The sequence below is a fragment of the Prionailurus bengalensis genome, chromosome A1 (genome assembly GCF_016509475.1).
Source record: "Prionailurus bengalensis isolate Pbe53 chromosome A1, Fcat_Pben_1.1_paternal_pri, whole genome shotgun sequence".
NCBI lineage: Eukaryota > Metazoa > Chordata > Mammalia > Carnivora > Felidae > Prionailurus > Prionailurus bengalensis.
Window position 1 is genome coordinate 200,557,551 of NC_057343.1, and position 23,657 is coordinate 200,581,207.

At 39.0% G+C, this 23,657-nt stretch overlaps 1 protein-coding gene across 2 annotated transcripts in view; it reads right to left on the reverse strand.

Annotated features, from left to right (window-relative positions):
- The window catches only part of NDUFS4 (NADH:ubiquinone oxidoreductase subunit S4), a 113,869-nt gene extending 106,788 nt beyond the window's left edge, over positions 1-7,081 (reverse strand). The window contains exon 1 of one of the 2 annotated variants that reach the window (XM_043598631.1): positions 6,893-7,081. In XM_043598631.1, coding sequence (XP_043454566.1) covers positions 6,893-7,066 — 174 coding nt within the window. In that variant the 5' untranslated portion in view covers positions 7,067-7,081. The remainder of the gene's footprint in view (positions 1-6,892) is intronic. The other variant, XM_043598640.1, reaches the window with a different exon arrangement.
- Between the last annotated feature and the right edge of the window lie 16,576 nt (positions 7,082-23,657).

A 23,657-nucleotide genomic window follows, 5' to 3' on the forward strand; every position in this document is an offset into this window, starting at 1 on the left:
AGATTTTTACTCTGAGACTGTGCCCTCAACATCTGAAACAATTCTAAGAAATCACTGAAACAAAAGAACTCTAGAAAAGCATGCAACTTTCTTAGAGAACTATATCCAGCCAAAGACCACCTCCCTAAAAAAGGCATTTCCATTTTAAAGGATAAAACACTTTCTTCTTAAAACTTTGAAGGGCAGAGTTCAACAGCTGCGCTATATTAAACCTGAGCTCTTCCAAAAGGAAGAACAAGAGTCTCTAGAGAGCGAGTAACATGGCCTGCTTTCTCCAAAATTACCAAAATGCCTGCTCTCCCTCAAAGGAAAATTTCTCCAAGAAACAACTTCCATCCAGTGCATGGGTGAAAAGCATAAAGCTTAATTTAGATTAGGGAAATGTGCAAAGATGGAAGAATTTTTGTTTGTTTCTGGAAATCTCCACCCGACCCCTAAGGAAAAATGCATTTTGAAGTCTTTTCATGATATAGCATGGAAACTATTTTAAAACACACAAACGGTAATTTTCAGACCTAGCTTCCCATTAGAATCACCAGAGTCAAGCCTCAAGTTAAACTTACTGAACTAATACATATTGGGGCCAAGGCATCTGAATTTTTTATGCACACAACAGGTGATTCTGATGTACAGCAAGGGTTTAAAAAACCACTAAACTGGAGCATGATCCCATAAAGGAAAAAAATTAAGTCAATGCAAAAAGGTCACATTTGAGCAACTAACTAGTTCTAAAGAACCTAATGTTGTATTCACCTATCAAAATAAGACAAAAGAAAGAAAATTTGAAACAGGAATTCTGAATTGCTCTCATGCCACTACATAAAAGGCAAAAGAATTAGAATAGTTTGCTAAAATATAAAAATATTTAGATGAAAGTCACTGTCAAGAATCTGGCCACTCCAAAATTCAGGTACAATAAAGTTCCATCAGGGTCTTTGGACACTGCAAACTAAAAAAGAAAAGTTGTAATAGTAGCTCATGTATTATATGTAATTATCTGTGAACCTTAAAAAAGCTTAAGGTTTTAATCGCAACAAAGTAAATTTCAGCCATCATCAGAGCTTCATTAAGCCTACTTTATTTTACTCAAATCCTAACAGGTTTACTTGGTTGGTATTCAAACTCATGATAAATGAAAAAGGGTAGTGAAACTGCTAAAGAGAGGCAGACCAGTCAAGGAAGGACACAAAAACACTATTAAAAAGCAGACAAAGAACTCAGAAAGTATAGCAGACACTTGATAGTTTTTAAAGGCATCAGAATACAATAACTTTTTCCTAATGATCACTGGAGTAAGAAAAAAAGAAAAATATATTCCATTTACCTTGTTTAAAACATGTATTACTTGCATTTTGTTTAAGGGGTAAGAAAGTATCATAATCAAGTCACATATACAAAGTTTCTCAGCAAAAATAATTACCAAACTTAGGGGGAAAAATCCTTATTACAAAAAAAAGAAAACAAATTCCTCATTTGGAGACTGTCACTGTACAAAAAGGAACAGTGAAAGTAAAGAGCATCAGATAGTTTCTCAAATACAGACATCCTGCTAAAAGAAAAACAGAGAAGACACTGAGGTTTTACTCTTAGCAGACATATACTTCTCATTACTAAAGTCAACATGTTCCTTGGCTGCTAAACCAGACTATTTCCTAGCAATGTAAATTTTAAAATGTTTCCTCATCTGAAAAATGAGAAAAATAACACCTAAGTTCATAGGGTCACTGTGAGAAATATGTAAGATAATGCAGGTAAAGTCACTGGCTAATACACAGTGGCTAATACACAATGAGAAATAAAGGTCACCTGTTATTAATTTGTGCTCAGAACAAATACTATAAAAATGATTCTCAACTTTAGACAACCAAGGGATATATTTTAGAAGCTTTTCCATGTCAAATAGTCTTGTTCTATATTCACCCATGCCTAGAAACTTCTTCAAACATGTCTAACAAAGGAACCAAGTTGCATCTTCTTTCTCCATTAAGCTCAATGTATCATTAATTTTTAAAAACTTCCTGTAAAATAACTTCCAGAAGGCAAGTCTGATAATCACATTTAGTTACTATTATGCCAAGAAAGTTATCATGTTCCATGAACACCCTTTCCCAAATAAATTCATTTCTACCTCTTTATAAAATTAGAGTACAAAAGAGTCAGGACACTTGTCAAAAGAAATTTCTGAGTACAAAAAAAATCTATTCATAAGTCAACTTCAGTCCAGATGTTAATAGAGTTTCAGGTCAATATTTTAATCTCAGACCACTGCAAGTAATTAGAAAAGAATATATGTAGTAGATATTTTATATTCACACTTATGTAGGTTAGTATTTGGCTTTCACTGATGAAGCTATTAACAGAAATACCACCTATGGCTTCCTGCTTTTCCTCACAATCACACATCTCTAAATACGTATTTACTCACGTACGTGATCAACGTTTACTATTATTTGTGAACCATTACACTAGGTGCCATCAAGTATACAAAAATAAATAAAAATTTTTTCCAGCCCTCCAAAAGCCTGTGACCTCACTGATACATTAGTCCATGTGCTAAAACCTGCTCATTTGCATGCAGGCGTGTGTGTGTAAAAAAGGTCAATATAGGTTATGTTGAGGCAACCAAAAATTCAAACATTTTTGTAACTCACAACGAAGATTTTTTATTTTTTTAACGTTTATTTATGTTAGAGAGAGAGAGAGAGAGAGAGAGAGAGATGGACAGAGAGAGAGAGAGAGAGAGAGAGAGCGAGCATGAGTGGGGGAGGGACAGAGAGAGAGGGAGACGCAGAATCGGAAGCAGCCTCCAGGCTCCGAGCTATCAGCACAGAGCCCAACGCAGGGCTTGAACCCATGAACTGTGAGATCATGACCTGAGTTGAAGTTGGATGCTTAACCGACCGAGCCACCCAGGCGTCCCAAAGATTTATTTCTTAGTCACTTTATATTTTATACAACCTGTAAGAATCAGCTTCTAGCTTTGCTCCATGTGATCTTCATTCCAGGATCTAGACTAAAAGAAAAAAATCCCACCTAAAATGTCTATCCTATAGGCGAAGGGAAAAGGGACATGGCAAAACATGGGACAGTCTTAAAGCTTCTGCCTGACATGGCATATTGTTGCCAGTAACATTTCATTGGCCAAAACAAATCACTTGACTAATGGAACAGCAATGTATAATCTTGTCACAGAAAACGGACGCAAATATTTTCAACAATACTACCACCTACCACAATATCTATCACCAAGATTAATGAAAAGAAAAATAGTCAGGCTATTCAAACCAATAATAAAGTAGTGTTTACTTAGGTAAAGTTTACTATGTGCCAGACACTATTCTAATCTTCATTAGTATTAAAATATTTAATTCTCCTAAGAACTCAACAAAGATCTCTACTACTGCTGAAACCTCATGAACCATTATGGGTATTTCTTAATGAGAAAAATAAGCAAAAGAATTAAACCTATTAAAGGGTATTTTAGAAATATTTCAAGCTCACTAAACTTGGCTTTGATATATTTCAAAGACAGCAAAAGTAGCTGCTTTTCAGAGAGGAATTTATCCATCTTATCTGAAGTAGAAGCCAATAACTGGCTTTAAATGTCCTAAATGTTTCTCAAATTTGGGCTCAGTTTCCCAGTAAGGTGTAATATACACAGAACCCTTGTCAACCTTAGGACTGTCAACTTCAGCACATCTTACTCACTGAAGGTTCCTGGCTTATCTAATGCTGAAAAAGGAAATAGTGTGACACAATAGAGCCAGAGATTGAAACACAAAATAAGGCTCACAAAAAAGATCCAGACATGGGGCACCTGGGTGTCTCAGGTGGTTAAGCATCCGACTCTTGACTTTGGCTCAGGCTCAGGGCATGATCTCATGGTTCATGAGTTTGAGCCCTGCGATGGGCTCTGTGCTGACAGTGTGGAGCCTGCTTAGGATTTTCTCTCTCTCCTTCTCTCTCTCTCTCTGCCCCTCCCCAGCTCGTGCTCTCACTCTCAAAATAAATAAATAAACTTAAAAAAAAAAAAAAGTCTACACACTTAGTCCTCACCACAGTCATTAATTAAGACCCTATGCAGACCCTAAGGAACTGTGTTTGAGGTAAACACAAGATTCAGTTCAAATTGAAAAGTGATGAAACCAGGGCTAGGCAATACACAAATGGGTTAAAAAAACAAAACAGAACAAAAAACACTGTATCAAACATGGAGTCCAGGGGCGCCTGGGTGGCGCAGTCGGTTAGGCGTCCGACTTCAGCCAGGTCATGATCTCGTGGTCCGTGAGTTCGAGCCCCGCGTCGGGCTCTGGGCTGATGGCTCACAGCCTGGAGCCTGTTTCCGATTCTGTGTCTCCCTCTCTCTCTGACCCTCCCCGGTTCATGCTCTGTCTCTCTCTGTCCCAAAAATAAATAAATGTTGAAACATGGAGTCCAAAGTATTGCTATTTTGAAAGAGCACCATTTTATCTAGCTTTTAGATTAAAATCCTAAATAGTTAAACTCACCCTGGGCAACTCTGTCAGAAAGTCAGGGAAAATAAGAATAAATGTGGGCCATTTATCCGGTTTTTCCCCCTTCTCATTCAGTCCAGAGAAATGAGAAGCACATGGAAACTGAGACTCACTCTGGAACACGAGCTCAGGAACTAGATCAACGGAATCATCTACACTGTTTAAACAATTTTTCTCCTTGTGTGTATGTTGTTGGGCTTTTTTGGTTTACTCTGGTTTTGTACTAATACACTGTAATTTCATACAAGTTAATGTAACAGCTTCTTTCCTTCTACTCACACTTTCTTCAGTATTTGTTCACTACTCCCTCCTTACCAACTGCCTTACTGATTCTACCCTTCATTTTATTCAAGTGATCTGAAAGGTTACATTATTTGCAAATGTTTTCTAAGCATTAAAATAAAATGAATTATAGATTTAGATTACCCTATTAATTGGTACTCTTTCCACACACAACCTTTTCAGATCCTCATTACCTTCAAAACATAATGGAAAGACAATGCTTAAAGGATGAAAAGCCAATAATAGGTAAGAGAGAAGGGCCATAAATTTCCCTCAAGGGGAGATGAACATCACTAGTTCTCTGGACAAAAAAATGTGTTACAGAAAGCAAATAAATGGGGGCACCTGGCTAGCTCAGTCAGTACAGCATGCGACTCCTGGTCTCAGGATTGTGAGTTCCAGCCCCACACTGGGTGTAGAGATTACTTAAAAAATAAAATTTTTAAAAGGCAAATAAATGTGTCATTTGACTTGTGGTTAAAATTTGTTTTCTTTGTCTTTTACGTTTTTTAAAGTGTGAAACAAAGATCACTTTACATAATTTAATATTTTATTTTCAAATCTCTAACACATTTGCAAACAGAAACTCTTCAAATTTGCGTAAGTAGTACTAGTTATCATCAGTTTCTAAAATCCAGTATCTTAACTTCAACTACAATAACTGCTGACAAAATGGCTGACTCAGATATAGAATTTGGTTAGATACACAGTCATGTCTTAATTAGCCATGCACCAGTGGCCCCTTCAACTCTGTTTTGAGTTCTAGGGCTACTGTGAATACATTATTACTTGGGAATGCAAAATTATTCTCCATAATGTCTAGGAGAACAAGAACTAACTTGGATCACCTCTCTTACAGCCCTAAGTCAACCAGTCGGGTATTTTATTTAGAGAAACACTTCCCATTCTTCAAGTCTTCATATGTACAATAGTTCACTACAATTTTTTTTTTACCTTTCCCCAATCTTAGCATCGTTATTTTTCAACAATTCTATATTATGTATGTATCCACTATTGCCTTCAAAGCTTTTCATAAGCCACTGACCCTATTCAGGACATTCTTCTCCCCCCCGCCCCAACACACCAAAACCTTAATAAAATTTACCTCACAAATCCTTTCTAATTAACTCTAGTTCTAACGCTCGGGATTCCCTTTATATTTAACACTAAATTAATTAGTATTTGACTAGACCCTCAATTTTTAACCACCCCCATCTGTCCCTGCAGTCTTCCCGTGTTATTCTAAGCACTCAGTGTAGTCTCCAGAGCATGCAAAAGGCATTCAATACATGCCCTGATTTATAATGGGCAGCGAAATAGCGATAAAACATAATGCTTTGCAGATAAACACACTACCGTGTTTACATGCTATTGTGTTAGTACCACAGTCAGGAAAATTGGCGTTAAGAGGGAAATCGAGGATTAATGCAGTCAGGAAAAAAAGCACCATCACAAAAACGCTCAAAGCAAAACAACAGCAACAATCTCTGAATTATTGTGAAGCTTTAATAAAATTCTTGATAGGAAGCCTCCCGGCATTACCACCAGCCTTTTAGAAATTACCTTCCAATATTACTAGCAATGGTATGTTCACTAACATTGAATTCCAACCAAGCAGGCTGATGAATAAAACAATCTTTCTGCTCAGAAACCCACTAATACCACTTAAAGCCATGTAAGGGAAAGAGGGATTTAACCCCAACAAGGCCTGGAGTGATGGACAAACAGGTGAAAAACGGAGGGGGTGCGTAAAGTGGGGAGAAAGACCAGTGAGACTCCTCCCCTTCTCTGGGGGCTAGGGCTCGGCTCGCAGCCCTGGAGACAACCCCACCCCACAGACCCTCTCTCACAGCAATAGTCCCAAAGTTTCCAAGAAACCAGAGGTCCTCCTCCCCTCATCCCCGCATTCACACCCCCACTCGCCTGGCCAGTGCCCCTGAAAAGCAGCTAGTCCCAAATCCAACCGCCCTCTCCGGAGGAAAGGGTCAGCAGAGAACGCTTTCCCAGAGGCCTTCTCCGGAACCCAGCCAGCAGAGACCTCCCCAAAAGTGGAGAGACCCCAGAAGCTTGAAGAAGAAGCCTGACAATCCTGTTACCTGGTAGGAACCCTGGAAGCGGAAATGGCCGCTACAGCCACTGCCCTTTTCCCCCACAACATTTGCCTCAGCGCCACTGACATTGAGACCGCCGCCATCTTGCTGCAGGCAAACGCCAGAACGGATCACCGGAAGGGACAAACTTCCTTCGTTCTCAAGCTTCTGGGGCTCCATCGTAATGAAGTGGGCTTTTGTTAATTTCATTTTTGTTTGGCGTTTTGTTAAATGCTGGAGTTCAGAAAAGAGGTAATAGGTTTGATTGAAAGAGATAAGAAGGAAAATGAATGGAAGAAAATGCAGCAGTGCATTCTGTAAATATTACCTCCACAAATTGTAATCCTTGTTTGTTGCTAGGACTGGTTGTTTACTGGTTATTCAATGAAAAGAACCCTCCCCCCCCACACACACACACATACACACACAGAAACGCAAAAAACATGGAAATTTTAAACACCTGCAACTCATAATTTTTTCAAAGGGCTGAGCATATTTAGGGCTGAGCCCACTGGAAGAGCCAGAGGGCTCTTTGGGTTCTTGAGAACCTAAAGTAGTACTTTTCCAAAGTGTTGCCAGATTCAGTATGCAAGCCCTCAGGAAAGGGCTGTATTTAGTTTGATGTTGTCTAGTTGTAACGATCATATTTTCCAGTTTGGACACATGGCCCGGAAAAGGATTATTTTTTTGACATGTAGGTTCATATGAAAAACTAATAGAACACAATATTTGAAACCCCCTGCCTTCCCAGTAAATTCTGATTGTGAGATCATAATACGTACACACCAAGAATATTATTAATGCTTCATGTATATAAAACAAAAATTATCTTCTGAGACAAGTGTTGGAAACATCCTTGTATTGTAAGCTACTGACCTTAAAAACGATTAACTGAATTATTGAAAATAAAAGGTTAGTTTGTGGGGTTTTGTTTTTAAAGAGATTTTTTTTTTTTTAAGATTCCTGCTTTTAACATTAAGCCTTTGGAAACATAACATGTATTAAAAGAAGAGGATTAACAGGAAGATGGGGGATAACTTGGTTCTGCATTATGACGAATTAAAAGAAAATACATAAGGAAAGAAGGAAAAGAAAGAGATTCAACACTGTAGCACCTTACACCTAGCTCTAAGGAGAGAAAGCCATGTCAAGGGAAAAGGGAAATGAACAGAAAGATGAAGGAAGGCAAAGGAGAAATGTCTCAGAGGGAATTTTCTTTTAAAGTTTTTATTTTGAAACAATTATAGATTTCACAAGAAGTTGCAAAAATAGTACAGATTTTTCAGCCAGTTTCTCCCATGGATTGTATCTTCCATAACTCTAGTACATACAAAGCCAAGAGACTGACATTGATGTAAAATGGTGGGATAGTCCTGTATCATTCTATCACATGTGTTAATTCATGACACCACTACCACAATCAAGATTCAGAATTATTTCAAAAGCACAAAGATCTCCAGAGTGCTACCATTTTATAGTAACTCCCAAGTTACAACTCTTGGTCATCGTTCAGTTGGCCTTTGAACAATGCAGGGGCTCAGGGGACCTGCACAGTTGAAAGTCCACATACAATTTTTGACTCCTCAAAGCTCAACTACTAATAGCCTACTATTGATCAGAAGACTTACCAATGACATAAACAATTAACACATATTTTGTATAGTTTATACTGTATTGTTACAATAAAGTAAGCTGGAGAAAAAAATATTATTAAGAACTCCTTGTGAGTTTGAGCCCTATGTTAGCTATAGAATTTACTTAAAAAAATAGTTTGTTTTAAAAGGAAAAAATAAAATCATTAGGAAGAGAAAATTCATTTACAGTACTGTACTTATTGAAAAAAAGTTCATATATAAGTGGACCTGCATAGTTCAAACCCATGTTGTTCAAAGTTCAACGGTACTGTTTCCGTTCTTATAATTTGACATTTCAAGTATGTTACATAAATTGACTCATGTAGTATATGACTTTTTGAGATTGGCTTCTTACACTCATCATAATGCCCTTGAGAACCATTCAAATTAATGCATATATGAACAGTCCATTTCTTTTTATTGCTGAGTAACATTCCTGGTGTATTAGGACCCTCCAGAAAAGCAAATACAGTAAGATAAATGTATGAGCATACTTATCTGTTTAACCATTCACCTATTGTAAAAATTTTTGTTGTTTTCTGTTTTGGGCTATTAAAAATAAAACTGCAGGGTACCTGGGTGGCTCAATCAGTTAAACATCAGACTCTTGGGGGCTGCTCAGGTCATGACCTCATGGTTGTGAGATCAAGCCCCACACTGGGCTCCACGCTGAGCATGGAGTCTGCTTAGGATTCTCTCTCTCCCTCTCTTTATGCCCCTCCCCTGCTCATGCACATACGCCTGTGCAGGAGCACACTTGCTCTCTCCCTCAAAACAATATACATTTTAAAAATAAATAAAAGTGCTATGAATACTCATTTTTTGGTGTAGGCATAAATTTTCACTTCTCTGGGATAAGTGTTCAAAAGCATGATGCTGGGTCATGTGATACATGTATATTTGTTTTTTTAGGAAACTACTTAATGATTTTTCAAAGCAGTTATACCATTTTACATTCCTACTAGCAATATATGAGAACCAGTTTCTCTTTATCCTCACCAGCATTTGCTATTTCACTATTTCTTATTTTATCTCGGCTAACATTAGTAGTAGGTATGTCATGATATCTCATCATGGACTTAGTTTACACTCCCCTAATGGCTAATAATATCAAATATCTTTTCATGTGCTTATTTGCCATCTGTATATTCTATTCAGTTAAATGCCTCATGTCTTTTGCTCATTTTCTAATTGCATTTTTGTTTTTGCCTGTTATATTTTAAGAGGTCTTTATATATTCCAAATATGAGTCTTTTATCAGATATGTGGTCTGCAAATATTTTCTCCTGTCTGTAGCTTGTCTTTTCATCCTCTTAACAGGGTCTGTTGCTCAGTAAATGTATTGAATTTTGGTGAAGTCCAGATTAGTCATTTTTTAATTCATGAATTTTGCTTTTGGTGTCATGTCCTCGTACTATTCACCAAGTCTATGTCCTAAACATTTTCTCCTATGTTTTCTTCTAAAGGTTTTTTTAGTTTTACCTTTTATGGTTAAGTCTATGGCCTTTTTTTTGAGTTGCATATTTAGTCAATAAGGTGTGAGGCTTAGGTCAAGTTTCAATTTTTTTACCTGTGGGTATCCAATTGCTCCAGCACTCTGCATTAAAAAGACTATCTTAGGGCGCCTGGGTGGCTCAGTCGGTTGAGCGTCCGACTTCAGCTCAGGTCGCAATCTCATGGTCCGTGAGTTCGAGCCCCGCGTCGGGCTCTGGGCTGACAGCTCAGAGCCTGGAGCCTGCTTCCGATTCTGTGCCTCCCTCTCTCTCTGCACCTCCCCCATTCATGCTCTGTCTCTCTCTGTCTCAAAAATAAATAAACGTTAAAAAGACTATCTTTCTTCCATTGAATTGTTTTTGTACCTTTATCAAAAAATCAATTTGGCCATACTGTATCTGGGTTCTCTATTTCAAAGGGAATTTTAAGCCCTCGGGTGGTTTTGATGTTGGGTTAAATTTTAATAAACATGTTTTCATTTTTAAGAAGTAACTTATGATCTGTCCCAATGTTCATCAGGGCAACTTACCGTAGCCCTGCTCCTAGTCCCATTGACCAAAACTCAACTTCTCCACCTACCAGCTATTCTAGTCTCTTCCTTCTGTGAATTTGGAATCTCAAGGGAAGACTTCACTGGTCTGTTTTCCTTTCTACACAGCCTTTGATCCAAAATCAGCATTGCCAACAATACATTCCCGTAGAACCTCTGATTCCTTGATCTTCTGTTGGATTCCCTCCACTGGCCATACCTGAAGTCCTTGCTAACCTCACGTATAATATATAGGCCTAAGAACTGAACAGAATTAACATGCCATGTGCACTTATTTATTTATTTATTTACTTACTTACTTACAATTTCACCTAAACTATAGAGTCTACCACTAAGCTTAATAAAATGTCTAGGTCTAAAACAAAAAAAATTTTTTTCTGAATATTTCAATAGAAGTATTTAAAATACTTTTTGTTTGCATTTCATGCATGGTAACCAAAATCCTCCTGAGCAGCTCATCATTATTAAACAAAATAGCAATCTCAGACACTTATTCTACTGCTAATTAGTACTCACCATGTAACCTTATCTGACCCCTCAGTAGTTTGGCATAGCTTTTAATTCACTGAGTATCTTGAACCTCATTTCCCAAGTGGTATTCTAAGGAACACTAATTGTGAGAGACTTTAACTGGTGCTCCTAAAAATCGATTCCATACTACTAATATTCCAGACTTGGGGTAATTTTTTTCCTTCCAGCTCTATTGAGATTTACCTGGCATAATATTTGGTAAGTTCAAAGTGTAAAACATGATGGTTTGATATATGCATATATTGCAAATTGTTATCACAGTAAGGTTAGTTAATACATCCACCACATCGCATAGTTACCTTTGTGTGTATGGAGAGAATTTTTGAGGTCTACTCTCAGCAAATTTCAAGGATACAATGCAGCAATATTTTAACCATAGTCACCATGCTGTACATTAAATTCCTGGAACTTATCTATAGTATAACTGGAAGTTTGTGCTCTTTGATTACTTTTACCCATCCCTCCCCCATCATTTCCCCACCTCTAACACCCCCGCCTCACCTTGGAAATCACCTATCTTCTTTATTTCTAAGAGTTCAGTTTTTCAGATTCCACATGTAAGTTAAAATCCACCGTTTGTCTTTCTCTGTCTGACATTTAATTTAGCATAATGTCCTTCAGTTTCATCCATTTTGTCACAAATGGCAGGATATCCAACTTTTAAGTGTCTGGATAATATTCCATTGTGTGTGTGTGGGTGTGTGGGTGTGTGTGTATTCTTTATTCATTTGTCACTGGACACTGGTTATTTCCATGTGTTGGCTGTTGGAAATAATCCTTCAATGAAGTTGAGGGTACAGATATCTCTCAAAGATACTGATTTCATTTACCTCAGATATATGCCCAGAAATGGAATTGCTGAATCATATGGTAAGCTTGGAGTAAGTCTTTTTTTTTTTTAAGTCACAATCCCATTTATTTATTTATTTGTTTGTTTGTTTGTTTGTTTTAAAGCAAGCTCTATACCCAACATGGGGCTTGAACTCACAACCCTGAGATCAAGAGTCACGTGTTCCACTGACTGAGCCAGCCCTGTGCTCCATCTTGGAGTGTTTCTTAATTCTTCTTTCTTTTACCTTCCACTTCCAATCTTTAACATGTGTACAGGGATGCCTGGCTAGCTTGGTTGGAAGAGCATGTGACCCTTTAAAAAACATTTTTTTTAATGTTTATTTATTTTTGAGAGAGAGACAGAGACAGAGCATGAGCAAGGGAGGGGCAGAGAGAGGAGGCACAGAGTCTGAAGTAGGCTCCAGGCTCTGAGCTGTCAGCACAGAGCCCGATGCAGGACTCAACTCGTGAGAAGAGCATGTGACTCTTGATCTCAGTATCATGAGTTCGAGCCCCATGATGGGTATAGAGATTATTTTTTAAAAAATAAACAAACTGGGGAGCCTGGGTGGCTCAGTCAGTTAAGCATCCAACTCTTGCTCTCAGCTCAGGTCATCATCTCATGGTTTGTGACGTCGAGCCCCACGGCAGGCTTGGTGCTGGTGGAGTGGAGACTGCTTGGGTTCTGCCTCTCCTTCTCTCTGCCCCTCACCTGCTTGTGCTCTCTCTCTCTCTCTCTCTCTCTAAATAGATAAGCTTTTAAACAAACAAACAAACAAACTTGGGGCACCTGGGTGGCTCAGTCAGTTAAGCATCCAACTCTTTTTTTTTTTTTCTGAAGAGAATTTTATTGTAAGAAGTCAACATCCAACTCTTGATTTCACCATTCATGGGTTTGAGCCCTGTGTTGGGCTTTGTGCTGGCAGTGGGGAGCCTGCTTGGGATTCTCTGTCTCCCTCTCCCTCTGTCCCTCCCCGACTAGCTCTCTCTCAAAAATAAATAAATATTTAAATAAAGAAGCTTTTTTAAAAGTTATGTTCAGATATTTATTTATTTATTTAGAGAGAGAGAGACAGAGTGCGAGCAGGGGAGGGGCAGAGAGAGAGGGAGACACAGAATCTGAAGCAGGTTCCAGGCTCTGAGCTGTCAGCCCAGCTCCAACCCATAAGCCATGACATCATGACCTGAGCTGAAGTCGGATGCTTAACTGACTGAGCCACCCAGGCATCCCAATAAATAAGCTTTTTAAAAAAGTGTTCAGAATGTGACCATTTTCCCTACCTCTCCTATTGCCACTCTGATCCAAGCCACCATCACCTGTGGCATGGATTCTTGAAATAGGCTTCTAATAGCTTCCAGGTAGCGATCAAAGCAATTGAAACAAAAGTCAGGCCACACCTTTCTTCAAAACCGTAGAGGGACTTTCTGTGTCATTCGTAGTAAAAGCCCAAGATCTTATTATTATAACATATAAAGCCCTGTACAATAGGCACTCTAAAGGCCCTCTGACCTACCGTCCATCCCTTTACTCACTGCGTTCTAGACGCACTGGCATCTTTGGTATCCCTGCAGCATGCCAGGCACACTTCTATCTCAAGGCCTTTGTGCTTGCTTTCCCCTGTGTCTGGAATACTCCTCTGTCTCCATCTCTGTCTCTTTCCCATGTGTATATCTGTCCATCTCTCTGTCTGTCTGTCTCTCTCACCTCCTTCAGGTCTTTGCTCACATGTTACTTTCTCAGTCAGGTCCTTCCTGACTACTTTATCTAAAATTTTGACACTAGCCCCTATATCTTCCTTGCTTTATTTTTCCTCCTTAGCATTTTTTTGTAAGTTTAGTATTTTATGAACTTCCTTTGGTAAATATAAATTATAAGGTGGAAAAATCCCCCAGTAAATAAGGGCAATCTCCCTCCAGCTATGAACATAAACTTTATTTTCACAGTAATGTGTCCAGGAACAATTGTTCTAATTATGCAATAAATATGGATCAAATGAAATAATTTGTACTTAACTTACAAAATTAGTAAACTGTGCAATTTTTAAAAAATGTTTATTTTTGGGGCGCCTTGGTGGCTCAGTCAGTTAAGGGTCCGACTTCGGCTCAGGTCATGATCTCGCGGTCCGTGAGTTTGAGTCCCGCGTCGGGCTCTGTGCTGACAGCTCAGAGCCTGGAGCCTGTTTCAGATTCTGTGTCTCCCTCTGTCTCTGCCCCTCCCCTGTTCATGCTTGTCTCTCTCTGTCTCAAAAATAAATAAGTGTTAAAAAAAATAAAAAAATAAATAAAAAATAAAAAATAAAATAAAAAATGTTTATTTTTGAGAGAAAGATAGAGTCAGAGTGCAAGCAGAGAAGGGGCAGAGAGAGACGGAGACACAGAATCTGAAGCAGGCTCCAGGCTCTGAGCTGCCATCACAAAGCCTGACAATGGGGCTTGGACCCACGAACCGTGAGATCATGACCTGAGCTGAAGTTGGATGCTTAACCAACTGAGTCACCCAGGAGCCCCAGTAACCTGTATAATTTTTTATCTTATTTTCACCTGGAGATCTGCACTGGTCCCTACTGGGTTCCCATAATCATTCTGGCTTCCAATTTGTACTCCACTTTGGAAATGAACACATGATCATGTCACCTATATGAATCCCTTCCAATGGCTTACCATTTCCCTCAGAATAAAATCCCTTATCCTGATCTGACAGGCTCCACATGGTTTGTCCTCCACCTTCACCACTGTCTTTCTGTCCTGCCCCAGAGCCTTTTGCAGATTGTTGCCAACTGGAGTGTTCTTCCTTGCCTTTTCTCTAGTCATCCTCTTTGTTCAGGTCATAGCTAGAGAGTCACTCCCTGTGGTAGAAACTGTAGGTATCTTATTGACATATCCCACCTTTCCCTTCCTTTCTGGCAGAGCCTGACTCCTCCTACAAAGACTAAAATAATATAGGATAGTTGCTTTCCCATGCTCTTTCAAGCAACATATGGACATGCCCAAGGCCAAGGGGATCTGAAATTCCTTGTGGGAAAACAAGTTTCTGAAAAAAGGAGACACACAAAGAGAAATACCTCTTTTCCTGCCTTTAGATGCAATTGTATGAGGACATAATGCCTAGGGAACAAGCATAAAAATCTACCCACCAAGAAAGAATGGAATAGCAGAGAGAGGGAAAGAGGAAAGAGCCTAGGGTTTTAATGGCATTATGGAGCTTCTGAATCACCCCTAATCAAAATACCTCCTACTTCTTGTTGTATGAAATAAGTGTTTTAACTGTTTAAACTTTCAGCTGTTAAATATCTTACAGCTGAAAACATCTTTATTGATCCTCTTACACAAGGAATGCTTCTCTGACTTCCCTGACCACTCCAACTCCTCTTCTTGTAAACCCACCTAGCACCATATCTTTCTCCTTCAGAGTACCTCCCATGTTTCTGTCTTTTTTTGTTTTTTTTTTAAGTTTTTATTTGTTTATTTATTTATTTTGAGAGAGAGAGAGAGAGAGAGAGCAGGAGGGGCAGAGAGAGAGAGAGGGAGAGAGAGAGGGAGAGAGAGAGAATGCCCAATGTGGGGCTCAAACTCACAAACTGTGAGATCGTGACCTGAGCTGAAACCAAGAGTCAGTCACTCAACTGACTAAGCCACCCAGGCAACCCCTCCCATGCTACAGTATTAATGCAGTGTAATGATCTCTTTCTCCAGAATGTAAAGCAAGTTCTATGTGGACAAGGATCATACCTGTTTTTACTGATAATTTTCCCAGCACCTAGCCAAGGCCCTGACACATAATAGGCACCAAAGAATGCATAGAATGAATGAATTAGTGAATGAATGAATGAATAAATGAATGAAGCTAACTGGAACTGTAAAAATGTGGGAAATGGGGGCGTACATTTTCTCTTTGTTATTTTTGCTTAGACAAAGGTTGTACAAATTATTTTTAATGTGATTGTTCTCTCACAAATCTTATTGGTTTCTAATATTTCATCTTTGATCAAATGCCATTTCCTGAAGATGGTGGTAGGATGTTGGGGGTTGAGGCCCATGTTGTTGGCAAGAGGCCTGAAACCATAAATCTACCTTTTACTAGGCTTGCGTTAAAAAACGAGTTTAATAACCCCTTTCATTTCCTTATTTCTCACATTTCAAATACAGGATAGAGGCCTGAAATGAAACACAAATAATTTGCTGTGTGCATATATTGTTTTTTTCAATTGCACCCAATCTATAGATTCTACCACTAGGATTAATAGATGTCTAGGTCTAAATACCATTTTATTATTTCATATAGAAGTATTAAAATGTGAACTGATTTTACTTTTTGCTTGAATTTCAAGCATGGTGGCCAAAAGAAACATTTAGTTTAGACTTTCTGATGGCATGTGAAATTTACAGTGGATCTGAAGTTGTCTGGTTTTAATTTTTTCCCCTTGCACATGGGTCTTCAATAAAGCATCCAGAAGAAAATAAATTAAAACCAGACATTTCTATCAGAGGTTTCACATGCAATCGCTACAGACATGAAAAAAATTCCACCATCACTTATTGGCTACAAACTAATATTTTAAATCACATCTTATTTTTCACTGCTAATTTAATTGAAAACCTTGAATTAATACCTTATCTTCTTAGAAAATTATCATGACATCTGGCAGGACTGCTGAGGCTTTGGCAACAAACGAAATAATTTCTACCTAGAGTGAAGAACTGCCACTTGAAATTATTTTTGAAAAACAAAGGGTACAGACAATCAAAATTCCTAAGAACTCATTTTCCCACATACATATGATCACATGCCCCATCACAGTCTGGAGTTCCAATCCTAAATTTTCAACTGTTTATAGGTCACTCTCAAACTTAACATGTAAAGAAAACCAAACTAATTGTATTCCTTCCTTTTCTCTTACCCAAAGCATATCTATTCTTCCCATGCAGTATTGTCTATCTTGGCAAAATACCACCATCTTTCTTCCAATATGTGATGTTATCAACTGTAAAATACATCATTATTTTCTCTACTGTTAACTACAGAAAAATGGAGCCATTAAACCATGAGACATTACCAACTGTATTATATATACTGATTTCAGAGAGGCAAAATGTGGGAAAATGCACATTTTAGAAGCAAAGAGATACAACAATTGCCTAATCTAATCTATTTTCTCCCCTTTGTTCTTAATACTAGAAACCCATTATTTACTGGTCTCTAGAAAAAAAGACCTTATTTTTCAGCCTTTGCATTGCTAAAATAGCCATGCAACAAGTTCTGGCCAATTAAACGTAAGAAAAAAGGATCATGCGACAACTTCTGGGAAATTTCCTTTAAACATAGAGAGCAGTTGTACTTCCTTTCCTCCCCCTTCTCTTTACTTACTTCGATCATCTTCCTACCTCAGTACACATGTGAAGACTCAGATCATAAAGTCAAGATCTCTATGATGAGCAAATAATGAGGTAGAAGGAGACTGGATACTCCAACCATCCTTTGATTCCATAAGACCTGCCGATCCACTGATTCCGCCACCATTTCTCTGGTCTTCACTTCCTTGATGAAGGCTCTCCCCACCTTATTCGGATTAAATTCCCTGGCCAATTATCATGTTCATTTTCTTGCTTACACTCACAACTCCCTTGCCCCTCTCTCAGTATTTTTGTACTCAGCAAAACTGCCACCTAAGTCAAGTCCAACTCTCTTTCTATCCTGCACCCACACCCATGCAGCTGAACATGACTGGGGAAAAGCACAAAACCATACTGATTTCTCTCTCTTGACCACAAACCTCCAATTGACCCTTAACACTATTTGACAATGATATTATACTTTCCTATATTCTAGATTCATACGTTCCTAACCTTGTTCATTCTCCCATTTTAGTAAATGACTCTTTCATACCTTCTCTCTCCTCAAACTTCTATTACCTCTTCTCCTATTCTTTTTTAAGACTTTTTCTTTTTCTTTTTATTTGAGAGAGAGAGAGAGAGAGAGAGAGAGAGAGAGAATCTCAAGCAGACTCTATGCTCAGCTCAGAGCCTGAGGCAGGGCTGGATGCCACAACCCTGGGATCATGACCTGAGACGAAATCAAGAGTCGGATGCCCTACCAACTGAGCCACCCAGCAGCCCCTATTCTTTTCAGCTTTATTTTTTATTACACAGCCCCAAGATCAAGAGTCCCATGCTCTACCAAGTAAGTCCATCAGGCACCCTTATCCTCACTTCTTCCTGATGACTTTCCTACTTCACTGAGAAAATTGAATTAATCAGAAGAAGACTTCTTTGGACACCCACCACCATATCACTTACCAGCAGCGACACTTATATATTACTCTGCCTTCCCCCAGTTACCACAGATGAACTATTCATGCCCTTATATAAAGCAAATCTCTCCACTAGTGTACCAAGTCCCATCCCATCTAGAACCATCTGCTTGAGAACATTGTTCCAGTAATTCCGCTCCTTCTTTTCTATACCGGAAATATTTCACCATTTCATGAAACATTCTTCTCAGTTTATAAGCATGCTGTCCTTTCTCCCATTTTATTTTATTCTTTTTTAAAGTTGTTTATTATTATTATTATTATTATTATTATTATTATTAGTTTTAGTAATCTCTATACCCAATGTGGGCTCTTCTGACTGAGTCAGCCTTTCTCCCATTTAAAAAAATAAAACTTATCTTGACTCAATTTATGACACCAACTACTGCCCCGTTTCTTTGCAGCAACAATCCTCTGAAGAGTTGTCTGTATACACTGTCTCCAATTTTCCCATTCTTTGTTCAACTCACATGGGCATTCTTTCTCTCCCACCTCTTCACTGAAACTGCTCTTTCAAGGTCACCAATGTTCATGTTGCTAAAGCCAGTGATCATTTCTCAGACTTCATGTTATTTGACCTATTATTTGGCACAATTGATTACTCAGTGCTTAATACACCCAGTTCACTTGGTTTTCTGGAACACCTTACTGTCCTGGTTTTCCTCTACTTCATTTCTATGCCCCTTCTCAAACTCTAGTGCTGGTTCCTCCTTCTTTCCCAAACTTGTTAATGTTGGAGTGCCCCAAGACTCAACCTTCAGACTTCTTTTTATCTCCCTTAACAACTTCATTCAGTCTCATGGCTTTTAAGTTTATTTATTTACTTTGAGAGAGAAAGAGTGTGCACAAGCAGGGGAGGGGCAGAGAGAAAGGAAGAGAGAGAGAATGCCAAGCAGGCTCCCACTCCACCCTGAGCCTGATATGGGGCTTGATTTCACAACAGCAAGATCATGACCTGAGCTGAAATCAAGAGTCATATGCTTAACCTCAGTCTCATGGCTTTAAAATATCATCTATCTACCAACAGCAATCAAACCTTTATCTCTAGCTGAGTGTTTTCTCATGAATTGAAGACTTGTATTTCCACTTATTTACGTAATTTCCTCACTTGAATATTTAATAGATATCACAAATTTATCATGTCCAAAACCGAATTTCTGATCTCCCCAAAATCTGTTTAACCTATAGACTTCTCCATCTTAACTTTGTCATTTCAGTTGTTCAAGGTAACAAAACTTTAGATTCCCCCTTCTCTCAGGAATGCTAGTTCTGAAACATGTTAGGATGTTTCTGAAAACAATTCCATACTATAGAGTGGGCACAAAAAGTCCCTATACATAAGATTCTACAACAGTCAAAGGCCTAAAAACAGCTACCAGAAACTTCTTTAGTGACTTTCAACCACTAGCACTGAATGATGTCCAGATGAACATAAGGAAAAAAAAATTGTGCAGATATTAGAGGAGCAAATGCAGGTAACTCCTCACTACCATGCTTTCAGACTTTAACCACTTTGTACATCCCTAGCTAGAGATTCACGACATCATTGGAGTCTTCCTTAACTCCTCTCTTTCTCTCTCACCCCAATAAATTCCTTTGGCTCTGCTTTCAAAGTATAACTCTACTATGACCACTTCTCATAACCTCTACTGCAAGATCCAAGCTACCATCATCTCTTGCCTAGAATGCTGTTAGCTTCTTTTAATATGTCTCCCTTCTTTGTCTTTGTCCCCTACACTGTATTCTCAACACAGCTGCCACAATGGTCCTTTTTAAATACAAGGCAATTCATGTCACCCCCTTGCTCAGAACCCTCCAATGGGTCCTTACATTAGAGATGATCTGGTTCTACTACCTGTCTTACCTTATCTGCTATTCTTTCTTTCCTCACTCTGGTTTCTTCAGCATGCCAGGCATTTTCTCACCTTAGGGCCTTTGCATTGATTGTTCCCTCTGCCTGCAATACACTCCCCCCCCCCCGCCCCCACCACTGACCCCCCAGATATCAACATGGCTAACTCCTTCCTCTGATAGGTCTTTGATCAAATGTCACCTTTTCAATGAAGACTTCCCCTGACATACATACCAGTCAATGTCCTGCCGGTAAAACAGAAACTACCATTCCAAACAGAAGAAATTTAATTCGGGGAATTGTTTACACAGGTGATAGAATTGCTGAAGAGCCAAACAAGGGAGATCATGAAGCAACTCAGATATCAGAATCATCAGGAGCTGCTGTCACCTCTGGGGCTAAGCACCACAGGAAAAAAATGGTTTTCTCAAAGGTCCAAAGTGGGGGCAATCCAGTGGGATCTGAACCCAGAGCAAGGGATGCTGAGCAGGAGCTGGCACCAGGGAAGGAGAAGCAATCCAATAAGAATGGGAATAGAATCATGGAAGAAGTGCCAGAGATCACGTCCCATGCTGGAGAGGGGGGCAGATAAATATCTCAACTTGCCCTCCAGTCTGCCAGTTGTCTCCCATTAACTGAACCCACCTAAAAGCCTGAAGTCAAGAGAACCTGGAAGATGTTGTTCCTTATGAAATGGTAGAGCAGGTAAGTCAGAGAAGGAATCTAAGAGAAGCTGGTGAAAATTCAGCATACCGCCCTATCTAAAATTGCAAGATCCCAAACCCCACATCTACCACATACTACCAGTAGCCTTTACCCTGATCTATTTTCCTATCTATCCGAATTCCTGGTTATAAGCAACAAAAAGCCTATTGTGATTATAAAAAAAAAGAAGTTTGAATGAAAACATCGAGTAGCAAATAGAATCACAGAAAGTCGGAAGAACTGAGCTCAACTAAAAAGGGGCAGTAACATGGGAAGCTAGACAGAAAGCAGGGACAAATCTAAAGCATGCCACAGAAACTTGCTGTGTTAAACATAGATCCACAGTTGCCTTGTGTGTCACCAGACACTAGACTCCACTACTGGAACCATGACAACTCTGTCCATGAAAACTGGGTATCACTGCTGCCACTACTGCCATCTGTCTCCATAATAGGTTCTCTGCTGCCCTGGGCCCTCAGGATCAACTCCCTATTCAAAATCCAGGGCAAATACGTCTGAATGCCTGAGTCTGGATATGCACATGCTTGTATCCTAGTTGCATAGCAGGCTGGGAAAGGGTACATGTTATTTTTAGGTTTCCTGGTGAGAAGCGGTCTACACTTCTCATCAATATTTATAAGGTGGTAATTTCCAAACATGCAAAGGGGATTTACATGCTAAGCAGCCAAAAAATTACAAATGTTCATGGTATATTTGTATATATCCAAAAGTCTGTAACTTTTTTCTCTTGGATACCCTTTACACTATCTCATCCTTTTAGAAAAGTACAATGCCACCTTCAAGACTCAGCTTAACAGTTCTTTCATTTAATGTCCTTCCCACCCCACCACGGGTATCTATCTATCCATCAGTCTTTCCTTTCTACCACTACTGCATTTTATACAAATTTCTATTAAAAATAAAAGAGTAAATCTTATATGCCTACTCTGTGCTCAATAATGTGCTAAGTGCTTTACATGTTTCACTGAATCTTTTTTTTTTATTTTTTAATTTATTTTGGGAGAGAGAGAGAGAGAGTAAGTAGGGGAGGGGCAGAGAGAGAGAGAAGAGAGAGAATCCCAAACAGGCTCCACGCTGACAGCAAAGAGCCTAACATACCTGACCTGAGCTGAAACCAGGAGTTGGACGCTTAACTGACTGAGCCACCAAGGCGCCCCATTCACTGAATCTTTAATCATCCCTACAATGTGAGTACTAATGTTTTCTTTGTGTTGCATATGAATATTGTACTTGTACAGAAGACAAAGTAACTTGAACAAGCTGATTACTGCTAGATACTGACAAAAACAAAATATGAAGCCCAGTCCATCACATCCCAGAATCCATATTTTTAACCATATGAGAGATACACAGCTTTTAAAATATTTGTATGTGTGTATGTATACAATGTGTATACACACACATAGAACCGAGAATGGAAAATGTTGATAATCATTGACACTGGTTAATGAGTATTTATGGGTTTATTATACTATTCTCGTATGTTTTAAATATTAGAATCTGGGGCGCCTGGGTGGTTCAGTCTGTTAAGCTTCTGACTCTTGGTTTTGGCTCAGGTCATGATCTCATGGTTCATGGATTTGAGCCCTGCGTTGGGCTCTGCGCTGACAGTGTGGAGCCTGCTTGGGATTCTCTCTCTTTCTCTGTCCCTCCCCAGGTGTGTCTCTCTCTCTCTCTCAAAAAATAAACTTTATATAAAGTTAAAATTAAAACTCATATGCACACATGTCCTAAACATTTTTTTTTTTTCTGAAGTATTTTAAGGCAAATCTTGGGACCTCCTGGGTGGCTTAGTTGGTTAATCGTCTGACTTCAGCTCAGGTCATGATCTCACTGTTGATGGATTCAAGCCTTGCATTGGGCTTGTGCTGACAGCTCAGAGCCTGGAGCCTGCTTCAGATTCTGTGTCTCCCTCTCTTTCTCTGTCCCCCTCCCACTCACACTCTGTCTCTCTCTTTCAAAAATAAATAAACATTAAAAAAGAATTTAAAAAAAAAGACAAACCTGGGACATCATATATTTAACTCATTAATGAGCAGAAGTTCATAGAATTCATTCTAGGATCCCACGATTAAAATAACTCAGTTATGCTCAGTTCCTACGGAGTTGTTTCCCAGTACCAACTTGTACCCAGTACAAGGAAGCAGACTGGCCCATCTTGGGTTACATCTCCACTCCTGCCAGTCAACTGTACTAGGTGGCAGAACTCCATGGACTAGGTATGGCTGCCTTTGCCCACCCTTCAGAAAAAAACAAATTCTAAGGAAACTGTGTGACCCAGGTAGATATCCCAACTTTTGCCTAAGAGATGTAGGTTTTATTTTTCTCCTGAACCCATAAAAGAAAATACTTTAAAATGTTTTTTGATGATGAACACACTTGGGTTTATTGAGAAACAAGACTGACCTGTAGCTATTTGTAGATCAGGTAACATTTGTCTCTGGTACATTTATTTTCCTTTTATTAGTTAAGATGATGCCAATGGCTTCAACCAATAAACCCTAAATTTTTAGTGTCTTAGCAAAGGAAGAGTTTATTTCTCACATGTCACTAACATAAAGTGTTCCCAGTCAGGCCAGGGACCCAGGCTGTATCCTCCTCAAGGCCCTTGGAGAACTTTGCGCTCAGTAAGTAGATAAGAAAAGATACCAGACTGATGACGTGGAAAGGTTTTAATCTCTCAGACTTGGAAGTGGCCCACATCACTTCTATCCACATTCCAAGGTCCATAATTCAGTCATATACTCATACTTAACTACAAGAGGAATTCTGGGGAAAGTAGTCTATCTATGTGCTTTGAAGGAAAAGGAAATGGACTTTGGTTAACACATGATGGTCTCTGCCA